The sequence below is a fragment of the Artemia franciscana genome, chromosome 1, assembly GCF_032884065.1.
Source record: "Artemia franciscana chromosome 1, ASM3288406v1, whole genome shotgun sequence".
Classification (NCBI taxonomy): Eukaryota; Metazoa; Arthropoda; class Branchiopoda; order Anostraca; family Artemiidae; genus Artemia; species Artemia franciscana.
In genome coordinates, this window is record NC_088863.1 from 47467231 (window position 1) to 47489137 (window position 21907).

The window sequence follows — 21907 nt, forward strand, 5'->3', positions numbered from 1 at the left end:
TACCACGATAGGAAGACTCTACACCATTGACCCCAATCAACATGAATGGTTCTTTCTCCGCCTGATTTTGGTGTATGTACCCGGTCCGATGTTCTTTGAATGTTTGAGAACTGTAAACGGTACTATACATGACACTTACCGTAGTGCATGCCAAGCTCTGAATTTATTGGAGAATGACCAACACTGGGATAACTGCATCAATGACGCGTGCGAAACGTCAACTCTAAGTCAAATTCGTGCATTGTTTGAAATCATACTAACAACTTGCTCTCCTTCAGCTCCTACAGATTTATGGGAGAAATATAAATCGAAAATTGTCCAGGATATACTCCATCGAAAACGGTTAGAAACGTCAGGTATGACCTTTGATTTTACATTAGAAATTTATAACTAAACTTTAGTTATTATTGAAGATTTGTGCGTATGTATGGCAAACAAACCTCTTCAGGATTTGGGAATGCCTTCACCTAATCGTAACGCTGCTGTTTCGACATGTGTAGAATTGGATCGTGAACAAAGTTTCAACACGAGTGATCTATTGTCGTACGTACAAAATAATATTTCTAAGCTGACGTCTGAGCAAAAAGATATTTATGATAAGATAATGCATTGTGTGGATAACAATGTTGGAGAAATCTTCTTTTTGGATGCGCCAGGAGGTACTGGTAAAACATTTGTGATAAAATAGATTCTGGCATCAATTCTATCAAAAAAGACATAGCGTTGGCAATTGCGTCATCCGGAATAGCCGCAACATTGCTGCCTGGTGGAACAACTGCTCATTCCGCTTTGAAATAGCCTCTGAATTTGTATTCTACAGAAACTCCCAAGTGCAATATTTCCAAATCATCTGGGATGGTTAGAGTATTGCAGCAATGCAAACTTATTATTTGGGACGAGTGCATAATGGCACACAAAAAATCTCTCGAGGCTCTGGAGCAATCATTACGAGATTTGCGAGGAAATTTGAAACCTTTTGGCAGCAGATTAATATTTCTTGCGGGAGTTCCAGGCAAATATTACCTATAATACCTAGATCAACCCCTGCAGACGAAATGAATGCTTGCCCGAAAAATTCTAATTTATGGGCACACGTAAAGACTTTAAGATTAACTATAAATATGCGTTTCCGATTGCAAAACGATGACTCTGGTGAAATATTATCAGATTAATTGCTGGCAATTGGAAACGAAAAGCTCCCAGTAGACTCAATTTCAGGACGTATACAACTGCCTGCTGAATTCTGTAATTTAGTGACGTCCAAAAATGAATTAGTTGAAAAGGTATTTCCAAATATTCTAACCAATTATAAAAATCATAAATGGCTAAGTGAATGAGCGATTCTGGCAGCCAAGAATAAAGAGAACGTCCATGAAATCAACAATATTATTTTGACCAAGACTCGAGACCAGGCAGTCATTTACAAGTCAGTCGACACAGTTCTGGAACCAAATGAAGCGGCTAATTATCCATCTGAATTTTTGAATTCCCTGGATCTTCCAGGGTTTCCACCACAAGTGCTACAACTAAAAATAGGCGTACCAAAAATACTGTTACGAAATATTAACCCACCAAAGCTTTGCAATGGCACGCGACTTGCCATAAAAAAAAAAAAAAAAAAAAAAAAATGGAAAACGTAATAGAGGCAACAATCTTGACAGGGCCTTTTGAGGGTGAGGCTGTTCTTATTCCTCGCATTCCCATGATTCCAACGGATCTGCCTTTTCAATTTAAAAGATTGTAATTCCCAATTCGATTAGCATTTTCAATCACCATCAGCAAAGCTCAAGGGCAATCATTAGGAAAATGCGGTATAGATCTTAATACAGATTGTTTTTCCCATGGACAATTGTATGTTCCATGTTCGAGGATCGGTAAACCTGACAGTCTATTTATGTGCACAGACAATGGGAAAGCGAAGAATGTTGTATATTCGCAAGTTTTACGTAGTTAATTTATAGTGTATATATATATCTATCTATTTATATAAAAATAAGTCATATGTATGCATGTTTGTTTGTTTGTAAAAAGAGAGTTTGCATATGACGTCATTATAGGTATATAAGACTTTGTATATGCAAAGACAATGGGACAGCGAAGAATCTTTCTACATAAAAATAAGTTGTTTGTTTGTGTGTCTGTCGACTGACATCTTGTTTGTGTGTCGACTGACGTCATTGTAAGGATTGAGCATTATGCCTTCATGACGTTGTTTGTCGACTGACGAAATTACAGACCGGGACACCGGGACACAAATGACAACCGGGACACAGGGACACAGAGAATATAAATGACGACCGGGACACCCAAAGAGAAATTACAGACTGGGACACCGGGACAAAAATAACAACCGGGACACAGGGAATTTAAATGACGACCAGGACACAGGGACACAACAGACGGGACACCGTTCCCATGGACAATTATATGTTGCATGTTCAAGAGTCGGTAAACCTGACAATCTATTAATATCCACAGACAATGGGACAGCGAAGAATGTTGTATATTCGCAAGTTTTACGTAGTTAAAAACATTATATATATATATATATATATATATATCTATATATATAAAAATAAGTTGTCTGTCTGTGGATCTGTGGATCAGGTGACGTCATGTTTCTGTGTCGGCTGACTTCATGAAATTAGTTGTCGTCATTTTTGTTATGACGATGCTTAGTATATTGTAAAACACATTAATTTGGTTAATAATATACCATTTAAAACACCAAAATGAACATGCTGGAGTAGTCACTCGGTGAGAGAGGGTGTCAGAACGGAGAATGAAGGTCCCAGGTTCAAATCCTGGTTAGGCTAAAAAAGGTAAAAAACTAAAAACTAAAAAAAACTGAAAAAACTAAAAAAAGGCAAAAACTACAAAAAAACTTATAAAAAAATAAAAAAGCTAAAAAACTAAAAAAACTAAAAAAAAGGTAAAAAACTAAAAAACTTAAAACTAAAAAAAAACTAAAAAAAAGAAAAAACTGAAAAATAGAAGAGAAAAGGAAAACTAATAAAATTAAGAATAAAAATAAAAAAAAATAAAAAAGATAAAAAAAAGTAAAAAGAAAAAACGAAAAAAACTAAAAAAGCTAAAAAAAGGTAAAAACCAATAAAAAACTAAAAAGAAAAAAAGAAAAAAAAATAAAAAAAATTTTCATCTAAAAAACTAAAAAAAAACTAAAAAAGGTAAAAACTAAAAGAACTAAAAAATAAAAAAATAAATGACGACACTCAAAGAGAAAGCGACCGGGACAAAAGTAATGTTCGATTAGCAATCAACAAAGCACCGGGACACAATGAGTATAAATGACGACCAGGACATAAGTAAAAAAAAAAACTAAAAAAACTAAAAAGAAGGTAAAAACTACAAAAAAACTAAAAAGAAAAAAAAACTAAAAACTAATAAAAAATCTAAATAAACTAAAAAAGAAAAAAAAATAAAAAAGAAAAAAATAAAGGAGGAAAACAAAACTAAAAAACGAATGTATATACAGACCGGGACACCGGGATACAAATGACGACCGGGACACAGGGAATATAAATGACGACCGGGACACAGGGACACAACTACAACGGGGACGCCGGGGGGCACAGGGGGATATAAATGACGACCGGGACAGGGAATGGTCGATTAGCAATCACCATCAACAAAGCTCAAGGGCAATCATTAGAATCATGAGGTATAGATCTGAATACGGATTGTTTTCCCATGGACCATTATATGTTGCATGTTCAAGAGTCGGTAAACCTGACAATCTATTTATATGCACAGACAATGGGACAGCAAAGAATGTTGTATATTCGCAAGTTTTACGTAGTTAAAAACATATATATATATCTATCTATATTCACAGGTGGGACATAGGGACACAACTACAATGGCGCGTAACTAATATGGCGCGTAACGACTTACGCGCGCGGGGGGGCTTGGGGGGGCGCGAAGCGCCCCCACCAACTAGGTGTTGGGGTGGCGCGAAGCGCCACCCCAACAGCTAGTATATATATATAAATAAGTTGTCTGTGTGTGTGTGTGTGTGTGTGTCGAGTGACGTCATGTTTATGTGTCGACTGACGTCATGTTTTCGACTGACGAAATTACAGACCGGGACATCGGGACACAAATGACGACCGGGACGCCGGGACATAGGGAATATAAATGACGACCGGGACACTCAAAGAGAAAGCGACCAGGACACATGGAATGTTCGATTAGCAATCACCATCAACAAAGCACCGGGACACAAATGACGACCGGGACACAGGGAGTATAAATGACGACCAGGACATAAGTAAAAAAAACTAAAAAAACTAAAATAAAAACTACAAAAAATGAAAAGAAAAAAAACTAAAAACTAATAAAAAAAACTAAAAAAGCTAAAAAACTAAAAAAACTAAAAAAGAAAAAAAAAGAAAAAAAGGAAACAAACTGAAAAATAAAGGAGAAAACCAAAACTAAAAAAATAAAAAAAAATAAAAAGGTAAAAACTACAAAAAATAACTAAAAAGAAAAAAGAAAAAATTAAAAAAAAAACTAAAAAAAAAGTAAAAACCAAAAAAAAAACTAAAAAGAAAATAAGGGGAAAAACACAAAAATTTATTTCATCATATACCAATTCAAAAACGAATGTATATACAGACCGGGACACAACTACAACGGGGACGCCGGGGGGCACAGGGGGATATATAAATGACGACGGGGACACAGGGAATGTTCGATTAGCAATCACCATCAACAAAGCTCAAGGGCAATCATTAGAATCATGAGGTATAAGTAAAAAAACTAAAAAAGGTAAAAACTAAAAACTAAAAAAAAGACCAATTCAAAAACGAATGTATATACAGACCGGGACACCGGGACACAAATGACGACCGGGACACAAATGACGACCGGGACACCGGGAAACAGGGAATATAAATGACGACCGGAACACTCAAAGAGAAATTAAAGACTGGGACACCGGGACACAAATGACGACCGGGACAAAGGGAATATAAATGATGACCGGGACACAGGGACCCTTAACGTTTGATAATTCCGACTGAATAGCTCTTCAAGTTCCCTTTAGTATTAACTAAAGTTTTTTTCCCGCTCTTGTTGAAATAATTTTTGAATTACCAACAATCTTTTGATGTAATCGCACGGATTCGTCCTTTTACTTCATCGAATGGGTCAACTTAAGTGTCAGCTGAAAGCTATTTGCTTGTTTTCAGAATTCTATCAAGCGATTGGCAAAGTCTTCAAAAAAACAATAAAAAATCTATGCAAGGCTGTGCAAAGCCATTTGGCAACCCTGATATGTTTTTTTCAGATATTTATGCAGTTTTTATTCATTTGTATTTATCCAATGGTGTATTCCATAAAGGAGATTTGCGCTTTATCATTTTGTAAGTTTTGAGACCAACCTACTAAACATTTTATATAAAATGAAATAAAATGAAATATAAAACAGATTGTAATATTGTGATTACAACTATCGCCTTTTTTATGTTAAATGTGATTTCTGTCATTGCAAACTAATGTAAAAAAGGAAATCAAATGTAAAAGGGGTTTGTTTTAGATCGGTGAGACGTTGAAGGAAAAATTTGACGGTGCTACCGAGGTTGAGCCAAGAATCAGCGGACCGAGACGGAAGTTGCTCGTACCAAGATCAATATCTTACAAGCCTCCAACAGATTCTGACTTGATATATTTAGAAAGATCTCCAGATTACTGCGAGTATGACGTCCGAATAGGGTCCCTTGGTACTCATGGAAGACCCTGCAACAAGGTATTGTGCTTACTGTTCAAAATGTTTTCACTCGAAAAGTTCAGAGACTAAAATTGACGAAGTTAGTGTGCTTGCATGCTGAAAAATGGAAATTAAGATTTTATGGTATATGTGGCGACAGATACTGAACTGCAAAAATGTTCAAAATCACTGATGATGCGCAGATTTACACTGCGCAAACATTTCAGTCTTCATATTTGAAACAGAATTTGAAGGGGTGTGTAAAAAAATCCTCCTTAAAACGGGTATTCAGAACGCGTTTAGAAACGCGCACATTAAAACTTCCTTAAATTGCACTTTAAACTAAGTTTGCTTCCAATTAGTTACTTGTGTTTAGACGGAAAAATGGTTTCATCAATTTTTGGTACAAATATTTACTTTTAGGGGACATTATTTGGTCCTTTGGTACTTTGTACTAGGTCACTTAATACAAAATGTAGGATTCTTGAATCCTAAGCTACAAAATGTAGCTTTTTTTTACTAGATCTGTTCAAATGTCCCAAATATATAAAACAAAACGCATAGAAGAGAAGTTTATTGAAGTTTATTTACAAAAAGGAGACGTCTCAGCAAGTTAAGCTTAAAATATGATTATCTTCGACAAATTCGTAGTTTCGATGAACTTGAATTGGAATAAATTGTTCAGAACGGGAAGGAATGTTTACCTCGCAGGATTGTGTTTCAAAATTAAAAACTGGCACTCTTTGTTTCATGTTTCTCGTCTTTGCAGTAGATCCTTGATAAATAATTTTCAGCTTTGAATTCTATTTCTGAAATAGCAAAATAAATAATTTGACCTATTTTCTTCGTTAAAACCGCCTCCTCCCAGTACGAGATCCATTGAGTCTCTTGCCCTATAGCTGACACACAAATATTCACCACAGTACATAAATATTGCAAGCAGAAAAAAAAACGGAAATTTTTTACTAGAAAGAACTTTTAGAAAAAAGTTCGCTAGCTGGAACCTAGCATAGAGCGAACCACGACCAGTGACTCCCGCGGTAGCTTATATTTGTATTTGCAAATAAACAATCAAGTTTCTTTAGTTTTGCCTCTTTTCGGGGAAGGTGTCTATTTATAAGAATAGTGCCAGAACCAATTAGGCCTACTTCAACGTGTTCCCCTAAACGTCCTTCACCATGTTCATTGGTGTCAGTCGTTCTTATTTGCTTCACTGTTGCTTTTTTTCTCCTGACCCTTTGAGCTGGTTTATCCTGAATTATATCCGCTCCGATTATTATCAGCTAAATCTGAATAATGTACCAAGTTAGGTCTTAATCCACTGGAGACACAGCAGTGGTGCTACCTTGTTAAAATGGCAGTTTTTTCTCTTGTGTCAATTGAGGAGCTTCAAAAATCCAACTAAATGTCCTAGACCATGATCAACGGATTTTCTATCTCAGAAATGGCTATCTCAGGGATCGGTACTTTCTATTTGGGCCAAATTTGATGTTTTTCACCACAGAATGGTAAAAAAGACATTTGGTGTGGCATGATCTATTTTGCTGCCTTAAAGGGCACCAAATAATTACATTTGCATTCTAGTGTGCTTTCTTGCACTATTCTGCAACCATAGACTATTTACCGTCAGCTGTTGGACAAGAAAGAGAAAAAAGGAGAAATACCACTGCTAAAAATATAGTTGTATGTGGGGTATATGTGGCGCATAGAGCATCCATTGATGTTTCATGGGAATCTATATAAGCGATGTGTTCCCATCAATAATCACCCTAGTTCCTGGATAAACCTTATACTATGTACAAAAGTCTGCAGGTTCCCATTATTTTTTCAACTTTTTTCTCATCAGCAGCTGGTTTATTTTGAACAGGAAAATTCAAAATCCACAAACTTTGGTTCACAACCTAAGGAAAAGTCTAAGCATTATAAGGAGTGGGACTGGGACGCAGTTAAACTCGAAGCGATTCTTAAAATCCAACAAATATTTGATTTGCTGAACGTAATGAAGTAAGGATTTTAAAACTCTAACTTTCAAAAGGGAGGATGAACTGTATTTTTTTTTTAGAAGCAATATATAATAGATATTAGTGAAGCTTTTTATTATTATTTTTTTTATTTGAAGATTTATTTGTCACTTGCCTGGTCATTGTGTCCCCCTCATTAATACAAGTGTGAATTTGTAGTTGTAGTTGGTAAGAGTGGTCAAGTATCTCCTTAATTTACTGTATTTTCAAATAATACACCTTTCTTCCCTTTTTGTAGTTCCTTCCTTTGCAATCAAAATATTTACCACCCCTACAATAAACTTCTGTTCATGCAGCTTACCGTGGTAATTTTTCCTAGCTAATGACCTTCAACCACCGTCCCCTTGCAAAATTTGTAAGAGTTTCTGGTAAATTTACTTATCAAAAGAGCTCAGCCTTTTGTAAAAGGACCCAAGTTGAATACAAGGTTTCTTGGGGAAATTACGAACCCGCTATCTTTACATTTATTATTGAAATCCGTTTATACCTTATGATTGTAAAGAGCATAAAGAGCTGGCTCGTAAAGAGTAAGCGAATAAAGTAACTATAGATAAGAAAAAGGGCATGCTGCCTTCGGCGTATCTTATCAACTGACAGTCCAGAAGTATGCCAGTCGAAATTACAGCAATCCCGAAAATCTATTCTGAAACATCATAACTAAAACCAAATGTGCCTGCCAAACCAAAGCCAAAAGCTAAGCTTTTCTTATTGTTGTAAAGTCTAGATGTTAAGCAACTGTCATTTTTAAAATTAGAGGCTCCACTTATCCCCGTGAGTTTTATATTTGGTTTTTTGTTGTTGTTTTTTTTTGTTTTTTCTTTTTCAAAAAACCGTTGTATATTGGCATGAAACGCCTCAAGGTCGGGTTTTCAAATGTCTTCATATAGGTTTGGCGCAGCATTATCTGATAAAAAACAATGACCATTGTTTCTATGAACTAGTTATTTTTTTTGTGCATGTGGAGGTTAATCATAGAAGTCTATTCAAGAATTAATTCAGGAATAAATATAAATTAAAAAAAACTAACATATCGTTATGCACTTCCATAAGGTTTAATGAATGTGAATGCATGTGAAAATTAAAGAAGAAAACAAAAACACACAAATAAAAAAAGTTTTATATGCAGTAAATAATACAAACATAGATTTCAAGTTTGGCTCAGTGACACCCACCGTGTTTGGATATTGGAAAAAAATATTATCTAGAAAAAAATTACCATTTCCTGAAGGCAACAAGCAAGTGGCGCTATTTAATTGATTCAGGCAGAGTGTTCAATGGTGGAATGCGTGGCAGTCTGGAGACTGAAAACTAACGTGAATGATGTTTGGAATGGAATCCAGACGTTGCCGGAATTACGAAAATGAAACGTAGAATGATCACAGACTAGAGATCGGCTAGCCCTCACGGCTGAAGGAACATCACCGCGTAGTTGAAGAAAAACAAAATACGGAAATTAAAGAACATAAACTTCAAATCAAGTAATGGCTTATCATCAAGTAAAAACAACTATGGGCCGTTTACTTCTGCTGAGATTTTTTTTATACCTCTGCAAGAAATATGCATGCACACTTGAAGAATAATGAAAAGATGGTCATCCGCAGTAATCCCTACCCCCTCTGTTATAAACAGTAAAATTCTACATTGGGGAAGTGCCTATTCTGCGTTATTTACAGCAATTTCATCGACCTCCTTTAAATTTGGTGTGGTATTAATTTTACTATAGTACAGATTAACATGTTACTGCAGTATATCACGGTAATTCATGAGTACTTTACTCATTCTTCATATTTTCTTAGCAGTTTTCATAACCCCTCGTTTTAATCATCCCTCTCCCACCCACAGTATCAAACAGGTTTCGACAACGAGGCCACGCATAACCGGGTGAAATCCATAGAAGATTGTCAAGCCTGCAAGTCCATCGTGGCATGCTTTTCGGTTGGGCAAGGCAGTGCCCAGGATTCTCGTTCGGGGGGGGGGAGGGTTACAAATTTTTTTTTCCGTGGACTTAGTCTAATGGTCAACCTTAGAGACCGTCAGTCTGACCCTTGCGAACGAGGACGCACGCACTAGGCATACTTTTGTATCTTTAAGGGGCTTTTTTTTTCTTGCAGAATCGCATCAGCAAACCAAGTATCCATGTACATAATATATCTACAGTGCCGGCCAATTGATTTTTTTTTTTTTTTAAGTAAACTATCTACCTACAAAACGAAATCTGAACGACGTTTTTCCTTCTCCGCAAAAATGTCACTGAACCAACGTCAACTGGTTGATGGCACTCGACCCATCTTGTTTCACAGAGTTCGGTCAGGTTCTGTTTTCGTGAATCAGGTTTTGTTTTCCCAAGTTTTATTAAAATTTTTAAGCATTCCAACCACCTAAAAATTACAGCGTTCAAATAGCTCTAATTAGAGAATTAGAAAATGCAAAATCCAACCAAATGATTGTCTTCAGTTCCAGGTGCTGTTTAAAATTTAGTATGTCTTTGACTTTGCGTTACTGATTATTTACCCGGTAATTGTTGTTGCACTGGCTCTGGACCAAGCAACAGGCTCTGGACCAAGTTGGAACTTATACCGGCTCTTCCGGAACTCATTACAGGCTAGAGATCCAGAATTAGAGGAGACGCACCAAGCCTATCATAATCCAGACGCTTCCGCCGCAACTTAATAAAGAACGAACCCCACGCAATAGTCACCGAAAATTTATATTTGCACTAGCTGTTGGGGTGGCGCTTCGTGCCACCCCAACACCTAGTTGGTGGGGATGCTTCGCGCCCCCCCAAGCCCCCCGCGCGCGTAAGTCGTTACTCGCCATATTAGTTACGCGCCATTGTAGTTGTGTCCCTGTGTCCCACCTGTGAATATAGATATATATATATATATATATATATATATATATATATATATATATATATATATATATATATATATATATATATATATATATATATATATATATATATATATATATATATATATATATATATATATATATATATATATATATATATATATATATATATATATATATATATATATATATATATCTATCTATCTATATATATAAAAATAAGTTGTCTGTGGATGGATGGATGGATGTGTCAGGTGACGTCACCTGAAAAAACTGGATCAGGTGACGTCAAAACTGAAAAAACTAAAAAAAGGCAAAAACTACAAAAAAAAACTAAAAACTAATAAAAAAAATAAAAAAGCTAAAAAACTAAAAAAACTATAAAGGTAAAAACCAATAAAAAACTAAAAAAAAAACTGAAAAAACTAAAAAAAGGCAAAAACTACAAAAAAAACTAAAAACTAATAAAAAAAGTAAAAAAGCTAAAAAACTAAAAAAACTAAAAAAAGGTAAAAAACTAAAAAAAATAAAAAATAAAAAAAAATTAAAAAAAGGAAAAAACTGAAAAATAAGCTAAAATAAAGGTAAAAACCAATAAAAAACTAAAAAAAAAGGAAAAAACTAATAAATGACGACACTCAAAGAGAAAAAAAAGGCAAAAACTACAAAAAAAACTAAAAACTAATAAAAAAATATCTATCTATATAAAAATAAGTTGTCTGTGGATGGATGGATGGATGTGTCAGGTGACGTCACCTGAAAAAACTGGATCAGGTGACGTCAAAACTGAAAAAACTAAAAAAAGGCAAAAACTACAAAAAAAACTAAAAACTAATAAAAAAAATAAAAAAGCTAAAAAACTAAAAAAACTATAAAGGTAAAAACCAATAAAAAACTAAAAAAAAAACTGAAAAAACTAAAAAAAGGCAAAAACTACAAAAAAAACTAAAAACTAATAAAAAAAGTAAAAAAGCTAAAAAACTAAAAAAACTAAAAAAAGGTAAAAAACTAAAAAAAATAAAAAATAAAAAAAACTAAAAAAAAGGAAAAAACTGAAAAATAAGCTAAAATAAAGGTAAAAACCAATAAAAAACTAAAAAAAAAAGGAAAAAACTAATAAATGACGACACTCAAAGAGAAAAAAAAGGCAAAAACTACAAAAAAAACTAAAAACTAATAAAAAAAATAAAAAAGCTAAAAAACTAAAAAAACTAAAAAAAGGCAAAAACTACAAAAAAAACTAAAAACTAATAAAAAAGCTAAAAAACTAAAAAAACTAAAAAAAAGGCAAAAACTACAAAAAAACTAAAAACTAATAAAAAAAATAAAAAAGCTAAAAAACTAAAAAAAACTAAAAAAACTAAAAAAAGGTAAAAAACTAAAAAAACTAAAAACTAAAAAAAACTAAAAAAGGTAAAAACTAAAAGAACTAAAAAAGAAAAAAATAAATGACGACACTCAAAGAGAAAGCGACCAGGACAAAAGGAATGTTCGATTAGCAATCAACAAAGCACCGGGACACAGGGAGTATAAATGACGACCCGGGGGAAACAGGGGGATATAAATGACGACCGGGACAAAAAAACTAAAAAGAAAAAAAAACTAAAAACTAATAAAAAAACTAAAAAATCTAAAAATCTAAATAAGCTAAAAAAGAAAAAAAAAGGAAAAAAATAAAGGAGAAAAACAAAACTAAAAAACGAATGTATATACAGACCGGGACACCGGGATACAAATGACGACCGGGACCCGGGACACAGGGAATATAAATGACGACCGGGACACAGGGACACAACTCCGGTACACCGGGATACAAATGACGACCGGGACACAGGGAATATAAATGACGACCGGGACACAGGGACACAACTACAACGGGGACACCGGGGGAAACAGGGGGATATAAATGACGACCGGGACAAAAAAACTAAAAAGAAAAAAAAACTAAAAAATAATAAAAAAACTAAAAAATCTAAAAATCTAAATAAGCTAAAAAAGAAAAAAAAAGGAAAAAAATAAAGGAGAAAAACAAAACTAAAAAACGAATGTATATACAGACCGGGACACCGGGATACAAATGACGACCGGGACCCGGGACACAGGGAATATAAATGACGACCGGGACACAGGGACACAACTACAACGGGGACACCGGGGGAAACAGGGGGATGTAAATGACGACCGGGACACCGGGACAGGGAATGGTCGATTAGCAATCACCATCAACAAAGCTCAAGGGCAATCATTAGAATCATGAGGTATAGATCTGAATACAGATTGTTTTCCCATGGACCATTATATGTTGCATGTTCAAGAGTCGGTAAACCTGACAATCTATTTATATGCAAAGACAATGGGACAGCAAAGAATGTTGTATATTCGCAAGTTTTACGTAGTTAAAACCATATATATATATATATCTATATTCACAGGTGGGACATAGGGACACAACTACAATGGCGCGTAACTATTATGGCGCGTAACGACTTACGCGCGCGGGGGGGCTTGGGGGGGGCGCGAAGCGCCCCCACCAACTAGGTGTTGGGGTGGCGCGAAGCGCCACCCCAACAGCTAGTATATATATATAAATAAGTTGCCTGTCTGTCTGTCTGTGGATCAGGTGACGTCATGTTTCTGTGTTGACTGACGTCATGAAATTAGTTGTCGTCATTTTTGCTTTGACGGTGACGTCATTAGACCGAGACAGAGGGAATATAAGTGACGACCGGGAACCTCAAAGAGAAATTACAGACTGGGAAACCCGGACACAAATCACGACCGGGACACAGGGAATATAAATGACGACCGGGACACAGGGACACAACTACAACGGGGACGCCGGGGGCACAGGCGGGATATATAAATGACGACCGGGACACAGGGATTGTTCGAATAGAAATTACAGACCGGGACACCGGGACACAAATGACGACCGGGACACCGGGACACAGGGAATATAAATGACGACCGGGACACTCAAAGAGAAATTACAAACTGGGACACCGGGACACAAATGACGACCGGGACACGGGGAATATAAATGACGACCGGGACACAGGGACACATCATTAGAATAATGAGGTATAGATCTGAATACGGATTGTTTTTCCCATGGACAATTATATGTTGCATGTTCAAGAGTCAGTAAACCTGACAATCTATTTATATGCACAGACAATGGGACAGCGAAGAATGTTGTATATTCGCATGTTTTACGTAGTTAAAAACATATATTTATATCTATCTCTATTCACAGGTGGGACACAGGGACACAACTACAATGGCGCGTAACTAATATGGCGCGTAACGACTTGGGCTTGGGGGGGCACGAAGCGCCCCACCAACTAGGTGTTGGGGTGGCGCGAAGCGCCACCCCAACAGCTAGTATATATATATATATATATATATATATGTGTTTTTAACTACGTAAAACTTGCGAATATACAACATTCATCGCTGTCCCATTGTCTGTACATATAAATAGATTGTCAGGTTTACCGACTCTTGAACATGCAACATATAATTTTCCATGGGAAAAACAATCCGTATTCAGATCTATACCTCATTATTCTAATGATTGCCCTTGAGCTTTGTTGATGGTGATTGCTAATCAAACATTCCCTGTGTCCCCATCGTCATTTATATATACCCCCTGTGCCCCCGGCATCCCCGTTGTAGTTGTGTCCCTGTGTCCCAGTCGTCGTTTATAGTCGACAAACATGACGTCAGTCGACACACAAACATGACGTCAGTCGACACACACGTCCTAGTCGTCATTTGTGTCCCGGTGTCCCAGTCTGTAATTTCCCTTTGAGTGTCCCGGTCGTCATTTATATTCCCTGTGTTCCGGTCTGTATATACATTCGTTTTTGAATTGGTATATGATGAAATAAATGTTTTGTTTTTTTCCTTTTTTTCTTTTTAGTTTTTCTTGGTTTTTAGTTTTTTCTTTTTTTAGTTTTTTATTAGTTTTTAGTTTTTTTTTCTTTAGCGCCACCCCAACACCTAGTTGGTGGGGGCACTTCACGCCCCCCAAGCCCCCCCCCCGGCGCGCGTAAGTCGTTACGCGCCATTGTAGTTGTGTCCCTGTGTCCCACCTGTGAATATAGATAGATATACATACATGTTTTTAACTACATAAAACTTGCGAATATACAACATTCTTCGCTGTCCCATTGTCTGTACATATAAATAGATTGTCAGGTTTACCGACTCTTCAACATGCAACATATACTTGTCCATGGGAAAAACAATCTGTATTCAGATCTATACCTTATTATTCTAATGATTGCCCTTGAGCTTCGTAGATGGTAATTGCTAATCAAATATTCCCTGTGTCCCCATCGTCATTTATATATACCCCCTGTGCCTCCCGGCGTCCCCGTTGTAGTTGTGTCCCTGTGTCCCAGTTGTCATTTATAGTCGACAAACATGACGTCAGTCGACACACAAACATGACGTCAGTCGACACACACCCAGTCGTCATTTGTGTCCCGGTGTCCCAGTCTGTAATTTCTCTTTGAGTGTCCCGGTCGTCATTTATATTCCCTGTGTCCCGGTCTGTATATACATTCGTTTTTGAATTGGTATATGATGAAATAATTTTTTATTTTTTTTGCTTTTTTTCTTTTTAGTTTTTTTGGTTTTTAGTTTGTTTTTTTTTTAGTTTTTTTTTGGTTTTTAGTTTTTTTTCTTTTTAGTTTTTTGTAGGTTTTACCTTTGCTTTAGTTATTTACCTTTTTTGGGGGGGGTTTTTTTGGCATTTTTAATTTTTCTAGTATTTTCTTTTTAGTTTTTTTTTGTAGTTTTTACCTTTTTTAGTTTTTTCTTCTTTTGTATTAATGCTAAAGCAAACTCGGACCTAGAACCTGGAACATAACGCTTTACCAACTGAGCTACTTCGGCTTGAATACATTCGTTTTTGAACTGGTATATGATGAAATAATTCAGACGTCATATGCGGACAGTGACGTCAGTCGACAGACAGACAAACAACTTATTTTTATATATATAGATTTTGAAAAAAAAAAAATGTCAAGTGAGGACAAATCAATATTTGAAACTAATCCAGGAATAGTAACTATTATTTTCGACAAAAGCTTATTACGAAAACAAATTTATGGAAATTTTGAAAAATCGCCTGGATCCCCTTAAAAATGATGTCGGATCATAAGAAAAACCGCTTTATTGGAATCTCCATAGGCGAAACTTCAAACAGGAGGATTAAAGTTCCCATCTTTAGCAACAAAGAAAACAACTTTTTTGCTTGGGAATCAGTGATGTTTCCTTTTTTTTCTTTTTATTTTCTTGGTCGCTAATAGAGCGCTGAAATTTCATAAAGAGGCCTTTAAGGGCTCATTTAAAATCTAGTTTCTTTATCTAGTGATAATAAAAGATGATAATATTTGTGAGGTAATAAAACATAAAATTAAAATAAAATGCAGTTTTTGACATAAAGCGCACCTTCATGTACAAGATTAAATTTAAAAAAAAAGTTTTTTTAACTGAAAGTAAGGAGCGACATTAAACCTTAGAACGGGAGAAATTACTCCGTATATGAAAGGGGCTGTTCCCTCTTCAACGTCCCGCTTTTTACGCTAAAGTTTGACTCTTTCTCTCAACTTTATTTTTCAAAACAGTGAAAACTTTAGCGTAAAGAGCAGGGCGTTGAAGAGGGAACAGCCCCTTTCATATACGGAGTAATTTCTGCTCGTTTTAAGTTTTAATGTTGCTCCTTACTTTCAGTTAAAAAAACTTGTTTTTTTAATTAATTTCTGAATGTTTTTTTTAGTCAGTCCATGTTTTGATTTCGGCTCTCCGCAGATGAATAGTTAAAGGAAATTTGCATATTTATTTATTTGGCTATATGGCTTTCCCATAGTTTTGATCGAATAATTTTGAGAAAAAAGGAGGGGGAGGCTCATTTGCCCTCCAATTTTTGGGTACTTAAAAAGTCAACTAGAACTTTTAATAATTTTTTACGAACGTTTTTATTAGTAAAAGATATGCGTAACTTACGAATTAGCTTACGTAACAGACTTCTATATTCGTATGTTTTTATTACGTATATGAGAGGGTTCGCCCACTCGGTACACTAAAGCTTAAATTCTGCCCCCTGAATCACACAGGCCGTAGAATAAATAGTTGAAATTACTAAAAATGCTTTAGCGTAAAGAGTGAGGTATTAGGAGGAGGTGAACCCCTTATATGCGTAATATTTTCTGTTCGTTTTAAGTTTTCATGCTACTCCTTACTTTCAGTTGAAAAAACTTTTTCATATTTATTTTTTTATTGCTTTTTTAGATAATGCTAGAAAATGCTGTGCCCCCTTCATGGAAATCTTCTTCCCCCATGACAAATTCCTCCATGGAAAGTTTCTCCCAACATAATCCCCTCTTCTCAACCCCTCCGCCCAATCAATAATCCCCCTGAAAACATCTGTACAATTCCCAATAACCAGTACTATATGCAAACACTAGTCAAAGTTTGTAACTTGCAGCCCCTCCCACGGGGACTGTGGGGGAGGAAGTCGTCCCCAAAGATATAGTTATAAGGTTTTTCGACTATGTTAAATAAAATGGCTATCTCAGAATTTTGATCCAACGACTTTGGGAAAAAAATGAGCGTTTGGGAAGAACAAATATGTATTTGTTTATTAGTAAATAGTACAGTTATTACAACACAAGAACGTTCGTATAATTATAGAAAACACAAGGAAAACAACTTAATTGTTGCCGGTAAGAATATGCCGTCAACTTCTGATTGCGTTGCACCCATGAGCTGATATATGAAGCCACTAAAAGCAGACGGGGACACCGGGGGAAACAGGGGGATATAAATGACGACCGGGACAAAAAAACTAGAAAGAAAAAAAAACTAAAAACTAATAAAAAACTAAAAAATCTAAAAATCTAAATAAGCTAAAAAAGAAAAAAAAAGGAAAAAAATAAAGGAGAAAAACAAAACTAAAAAACGAATGTATATACAGACCGGGACACCGGGATACAAATGACGACCGGGACACAGGGAATATAAATGACGACCGGGACACAGGGACACAACTACAACGGGGACACCGGGGGTTTTTTTGGCTTTTTTAGTTTTTCTAGTATTTTCTTTTTAGTTTTTTTTTGTAGTTTTTACCTTTTTTAGTTTTTTCTTCTTTTGTATTAATGCTAAAGCAAACTCGGACCTAGAACCTGGAACATAACGCTTTACCAACTGAGCTACTTCGGCTTGAATACATTCGTTTTTGAACTGGTATATGATGAAATAATTCAGACGTCATATGCGGACAGTGACGTCAGTCGACAGACAGACAAACAACTTATTTTTATATATATAGATTTTGAAAAAAAAAAAATGTCAAGTGAGGACAAATCAATATTTGAAACTAATCCAGGAATAGTAACTATTATTTTCGACAAAAGCTTATTACGAAAACAAATTTATGGAAATTTTGAAAAATCGCCTGGATCCCCTTAAAAATGATGTCGGATCATAAGAAAAACCGCTTTATTGGAATCTCCATAGGCGAAACTTCAAACAGGAGGATTAAAGTTCCCATCTTTAGCAACAAAGAAAACAACTTTTTTGCTTGGGAATCAGTGATGTTTCCTTTTTTTTCTTTTTATTTTCTTGGTCGCTAATAGAGCGCTGAAATTTCATAAAGAGGCCTTTAAGGGCTCATTTAAAATCTAGTTTCTTTATCTAGTGATAATAAAAGATGATAATATTTGTGAGGTAATAAAACATAAAATTAAAATAAAATGCAGTTTTTGACATAAAGCGCACCTTCATGTACAAGATTAAATTTAAAAAAAAAGTTTTTTTTAACTGAAAGTAAGGAGCGACATTAAACCTTAGAACGGGAGAAATTACTCCGTATATGAAAGGGGCTGTTCCCTCTTCAACGTCCCGCTTTTTACGCTAAAGTTTGACTCTTTCTCTCAACTTTATTTTTCAAAACAGTGAAAACTTTAGCGTAAAGAGCAGGGCGTTGAAGAGGGAACAGCCCCTTTCATATACGGAGTAATTTCTGCTCGTTTTAAGTTTTAATGTTGCTCCTTACTTTCAGTTAAAAAAAACTTGTTTTTTTAATTAATTTCTGAATGTTTTTTTTAGTCAGTCCATGTTTTGATTTCGGCTCTCCGCAGATGAATAGTTAAAGGAAATTTGCATATTTATTTATTTGGCTATATGGCTTTCCCATAGTTTTGATCGAATAATTTTGAGAAAAAAGGAGGGGGAGGCTCATTTGCCCTCCAATTTTTGGGTACTTAAAAAGTCAACTAGAACTTTTAATAATTTTTTACGAACGTTTTTATTAGTAAAAGATATGCGTAACTTACGAATTAGCTTACGTAACAGACTTCTATATTCGTATGTTTTTATTACGTATATGAGAGGGTTCGCCCACTCGGTACACTAAAGCTTAAATTCTGCCCCCTGAATCACACAGGCCGTAGAATAAATAGTTGAAATTACTAAAAATGCTTTAGCGTAAAGAGTGAGGTATTAGGAGGAGGTGAACCCCTTATATGCGTAATATTTTCTGTTCGTTTTAAGTTTTCATGCTACTCCTTACTTTCAGTTGAAAAAACTTTTTCATATTTATTTTTTTATTGCTTTTTTAGATAATGCTAGAAAATGCTGTGCCCCCTTCATGGAAATCTTCTTCCCCCATGACAAATTCCTCCATGGAAAGTTTCTCCCAACATAATCCCCTCTTCTCAACCCCTCCGCCCAATCAATAATCCCCCTGAAAACATCTGTACAATTCCCAATAACCAGTACTATATGCAAACACTAGTCAAAGTTTGTAACTTGCAGCCCCTCCCACGGGGACTGTGGGGGAGGAAGTCGTCCCCAAAGATATAGTTATAAGGTTTTTCGACTATGTTAAATAAAATGGCTATCTCAGAATTTTGATCCGACGACTTTGGGAAAAAAATGAGCGTTTGGGAAGAACAAATATGTATTTGTTTATTAGTAAATAGTACAGTTATTACAACACAAGAACGTTCGTATAATTATAGAAAACACAAGGAAAACAACTTAATTGTTGCCGGTAAGAATATGCCGTCAACTTCTGATTGCGTTGCACCCATGAGCTGATATATGAAGCCACTAAAAGCAGACGGGGACACCGGGGGAAACAGGGGGATATAAATGACGACCGGGACAAAAAAACTAGAAAGAAAAAAAAACTAAAAACTAATAAAAAACTAAAAAATCTAAAAATCTAAATAAGCTAAAAAAGAAAAAAAAAGGAAAAAAATAAAGGAGAAAAACAAAACTAAAAAACGAATGTATATACAGACCGGGACACCGGGATACAAATGACGACCGGGACACAGGGAATATAAATGACGACCGGGACACAGGGACACAACTACAACGGGGACACCGGGGTTTTTTTTGGCTTTTTTAGTTTTTCTAGTATTTTCTTTTTAGTTTTTTTTTGTAGTTTTTACCTTTTTTAGTTTTTTCTTCTTTTGTATTAATGCTAAAGCAAACTCGGACCTAGAACCTGGAACATAACGCTTTACCAACTGAGCTACTTCGGCTTGAATACATTCGTTTTTGAACTGGTATATGATGAAATAATTCAGACGTCATATGCGGACAGTGACGTCAGTCGACAGACAGACAAACAACTTATTTTTATATATATAGATTTTGAAAAAAAAAAAAATGTCAAGTGAGGACAAATCAATATTTGAAACTAATCCAGGAATAGTAACTATTATTTTCGACAAAAGCTTATTACGAAAACAAATTTATGTAAATTTTGAAAAATCGCCTGGATCCCCTTAAAAATGATGTCGGATCATAAGAAAAACCGCTTTATTGGAATCTCCATAGGCGAAACTTCAAACAGGAGGATTAAAGTTCCCATCTTTAGCAACAAAGAAAACAACTTTTTTGCTTGGGAATCAGTGATGTTTCCTTTTTTTTCTTTTTATTTTCTTGGTCGCTAATAGAGCGCTGAAATTTCATAAAGAGGCCTTTAAGGGCTCATTTAAAATCTAGTTTCTTTATCTAGTGATAATAAAAGATGATAATATTTGTGAGGTAATAAAACATAAAATTAAAATAAAATGCAGTTTTTGACATAAAGCGCACCTTCATGTACAAGATTAAATTTAAAAAAAAAGTTTTTTTTAACTGAAAGTAAGGAGCGACATTAAACCTTAGAACGGGAGAAATTACTCCGTATACGAAAGGGGCTGTTCCCTCTTCAACGTCCCGCTTTTTACGCTAAAGTTTGACTCTTTCTCTCAACTTTATTTTTCAAAACAGTGAAAACTTTAGCGTAAAGAGCAGGGCGTTGAAGAGGGAACAGCCCCTTTCATATACGGAGTAATTTCTGCTCGTTTTAAGTTTTAATGTTGCTCCTTACTTTCAGTTAAAAAAAACTTGTTTTTTTAATTAATTTCTGAATGTTTTTTTTAGTCAGTCCATGTTTTGATTTCGGCTCTCCGCAGATGAATAGTTAAAGGAAATTTGCATATTTATTTATTTGGCTATATGGCTTTCCCATAGTTTTGATCGAATAATTTTGAGAAAAAAGGAGGGGGAGGCTCATTTGCCCTCCAATTTTTGGGTACTTAAAAAGTCAACTAGAACTTTTAATAATTTTTTACGAACGTTTTTATTAGTAAAAGATATGCGTAACTTACGAATTAGCTTACGTAACAGACTTCTATATTCGTATGTTTTTATTACGTATATGAGAGGGTTCGCCCACTCGGTACACTAAAGCTTAAATTCTGCCCCCTGAATCACACAGGCCGTAGAATAAATAGTTGAAATTACTAAAAATGCTTTAGCGTAAAGAGTGAGGTATTAGGAGGAGGTGAACCCCTTATATGCGTAATATTTTCTGTTCGTTTTAAGTTTTCATGCTACTCCTTACTTTCAGTTGAAAAAACTTTTTCATATTTATTTTTTTATTGCTTTTTTAGATAATGCTAGAAAATGCTGTGCCCCCTTCATGGAAATCTTCTTCCCCCATGACAAATTCCTCCATGGAAAGTTTCTCCCAACATAATCCCCTCTTCTCAACCCCTCCGCCCAATCAATAATCCCCCTGAAAACATCTGTACAATTCCCAATAACCAGTACTATATGCAAACACTAGTCAAAGTTTGTAACTTGCAGCCCCTCCCACGGGGACTGTGGGGGAGGAAGTCGTCCCCAAAGATATAGTTATAAGGTTTTTCGACTATGTTAAATAAAATGGCTATCTCAGAATTTTGATCCGACGACTTTGGGAAAAAAATGAGCGTTTGGGAAG

The 21907-nt window shown here is 35.3% G+C and overlaps 1 protein-coding gene across 3 annotated transcripts in view; it reads left to right on the top strand.

The window, feature by feature from the left end:
* Positions 1-21907, top strand: part of LOC136030788 (protein Wnt-4-like) — a 176188-nt gene that overhangs the window by 149148 nt on the left and 5133 nt on the right. For all 3 annotated transcript variants that reach the window (XM_065709837.1, XM_065709841.1, XM_065709847.1), the window contains one exon: positions 5561-5770. In XM_065709837.1, coding sequence (XP_065565909.1) covers positions 5561-5770 — 210 coding nt within the window. The remainder of the gene's footprint in view (positions 1-5560; positions 5771-21907) is intronic.